The sequence below is a fragment of the Manis javanica genome, chromosome 14, assembly GCF_040802235.1.
Source record: "Manis javanica isolate MJ-LG chromosome 14, MJ_LKY, whole genome shotgun sequence".
NCBI classification, from domain to species: Eukaryota; Metazoa; Chordata; class Mammalia; order Pholidota; family Manidae; genus Manis; species Manis javanica.
The window spans coordinates 46873882-46875472 of NC_133169.1; the positions used below are offsets into that span (position 1 = coordinate 46873882).

At 42.5% G+C, this 1591-nt stretch overlaps 1 protein-coding gene across 1 annotated transcript; it reads right to left on the reverse strand.

Annotated features, from left to right (window-relative positions):
- Window positions 1-365: 365 nt before the first annotated feature.
- On the reverse strand, window positions 366-1307 carry LOC118969108 (olfactory receptor 14C36-like). Its single transcript, XM_037002388.2, has one exon. The coding sequence runs from the start codon at window positions 1305-1307 to the stop codon at window positions 366-368; it is 942 nt and encodes a 313-aa protein (XP_036858283.1).
- Window positions 1308-1591: the final 284 nt, after the last annotated feature.

A 1591-nucleotide genomic window follows, 5' to 3' on the forward strand; every position in this document is an offset into this window, starting at 1 on the left:
TTGAAAAGAGTAGTATTAAAATATATGACTCAGAATTTATTATTTAAATAATTATTAGCCTCCCCACATCAAATTTGACTAAAATTAATGTTACCCTTGAACAATAATAAAAATAAGAGAACAGCGAGGAAATGCAATCTTCTGGAAGAAAACTTATAGAAATGGTGAGTAAAACACCCGCTGGAAAGACTGTCAATACCTTAAGTATCACATCACTAAACCCAAGTCATGTTCCATGGATCCATACTCCCATATTAAAGAACACAAGGCACCTTGGAAAAAATGTCAGACTGGTGTGTACAACACATACAACACTGTATTTATAGAAGTTTGAATCTCACTGAGTGACAGTGGATAAGTCTAAACTAGCTTCGTAATTTTCCTGAAGAAGTCTTTCTTAATACTACTTTCTTCAGAGCTCCCTTTACCTGTTTGTTTCTAAGACTGTAGATGATCGGATTCAAGAATGGGGGAACAATGGTGTAAAATACAGAAAGAAGCATGTCCAGAACTGTGTCAGAAGCTCCTGAAGGCCTTAGGTACACACCGCTGCCAGAACCAAGGAAGACAGAGAACACAAGGAGGTGAGGGACACACGTCGAGAAGGCCTTGCCTCGCTCTCTGGTCGGAAACTTGAGCACAGTGGAAAATATGCGGAGGTATGACATGGCAATGAAGATAAAGCAGCCACCACCAATCCCCATGGCAGAGATAAGAATTAAGAGCTCATTGCTGAAGGTGTCAGAGCAGGAGAGGCTCAGCAGAGAGGGGATGTCACAGAAGAACTGATGGACCACATTGGACTGACAGAAGGACAGCCGGAATGTGTTCCCTGTGTGCACACCTGAGAAGATGAGGCCACTGAGCAGGGAGACCAGTGTTGTCCAGACACAGAACTGGTGGTTCATAATGACAGGGTAGTGGAGGGGCTGGCAGATGGCCACATAGCGGTCACGGGCCATGATGGTGAGGAACAACAGTTCTGAGGTAGCAAACAAAACCACAAAGAAGGTCTGAGCTGCACAGCCAGCCACTGAAATGGTCCTGTTGTCAGTGAGGGAGTTGACACAGGCATTGGGGACAGTGACAGAAACGTAGCACATGTCTAAGATGGACAGGTTCCTGAGGAAGAAGTACATGGGCGTGTGAAGGTTCTGGTTAAGTGTGGTGGCAGAGACGATGAGAAGATTCCCTAACAGGGTGGCCAAGTACATCAGTAGGAATAACAGGGCATGTAGGACCCTTAACTCCAGCACTTCAGCAAAGCCCATGAGGAGAAACTCAGTCACCATGGTGGAATTGGCCATTTGTGGAAATGCTGGTTGACCAGGAAGGCAAAAGAGAAAAGCCATGAAAGATGTGAAAAAGAAAAAAGAAAGTTAGCTTAATTTCTTTCACAGCTTATTTTTTATCTTAAGTTTGGCCTTTTTTTTTTTTTTTTGGAAATTTCCACCATTGTTGTTTTCATGTGCTTATCTCTCTCTATAAGCTTATTAACACTCTGGAGTATAAAAAAGATAAAAAGTTCTAGGAAGTGGGCTTTTAAATCCTACTATTTCAATATAATACATAGAACTGCTGCTTTCTTGTC

Bases quoted from the DNA above. Each gene is read 5' to 3' on its own strand.
- LOC118969108 (XM_037002388.2), bottom strand. From the start codon at position 1,307: ATGGCCAATTCCACCATGGTGACTGAGTTTCTCCTCATGGGCTTTGCT.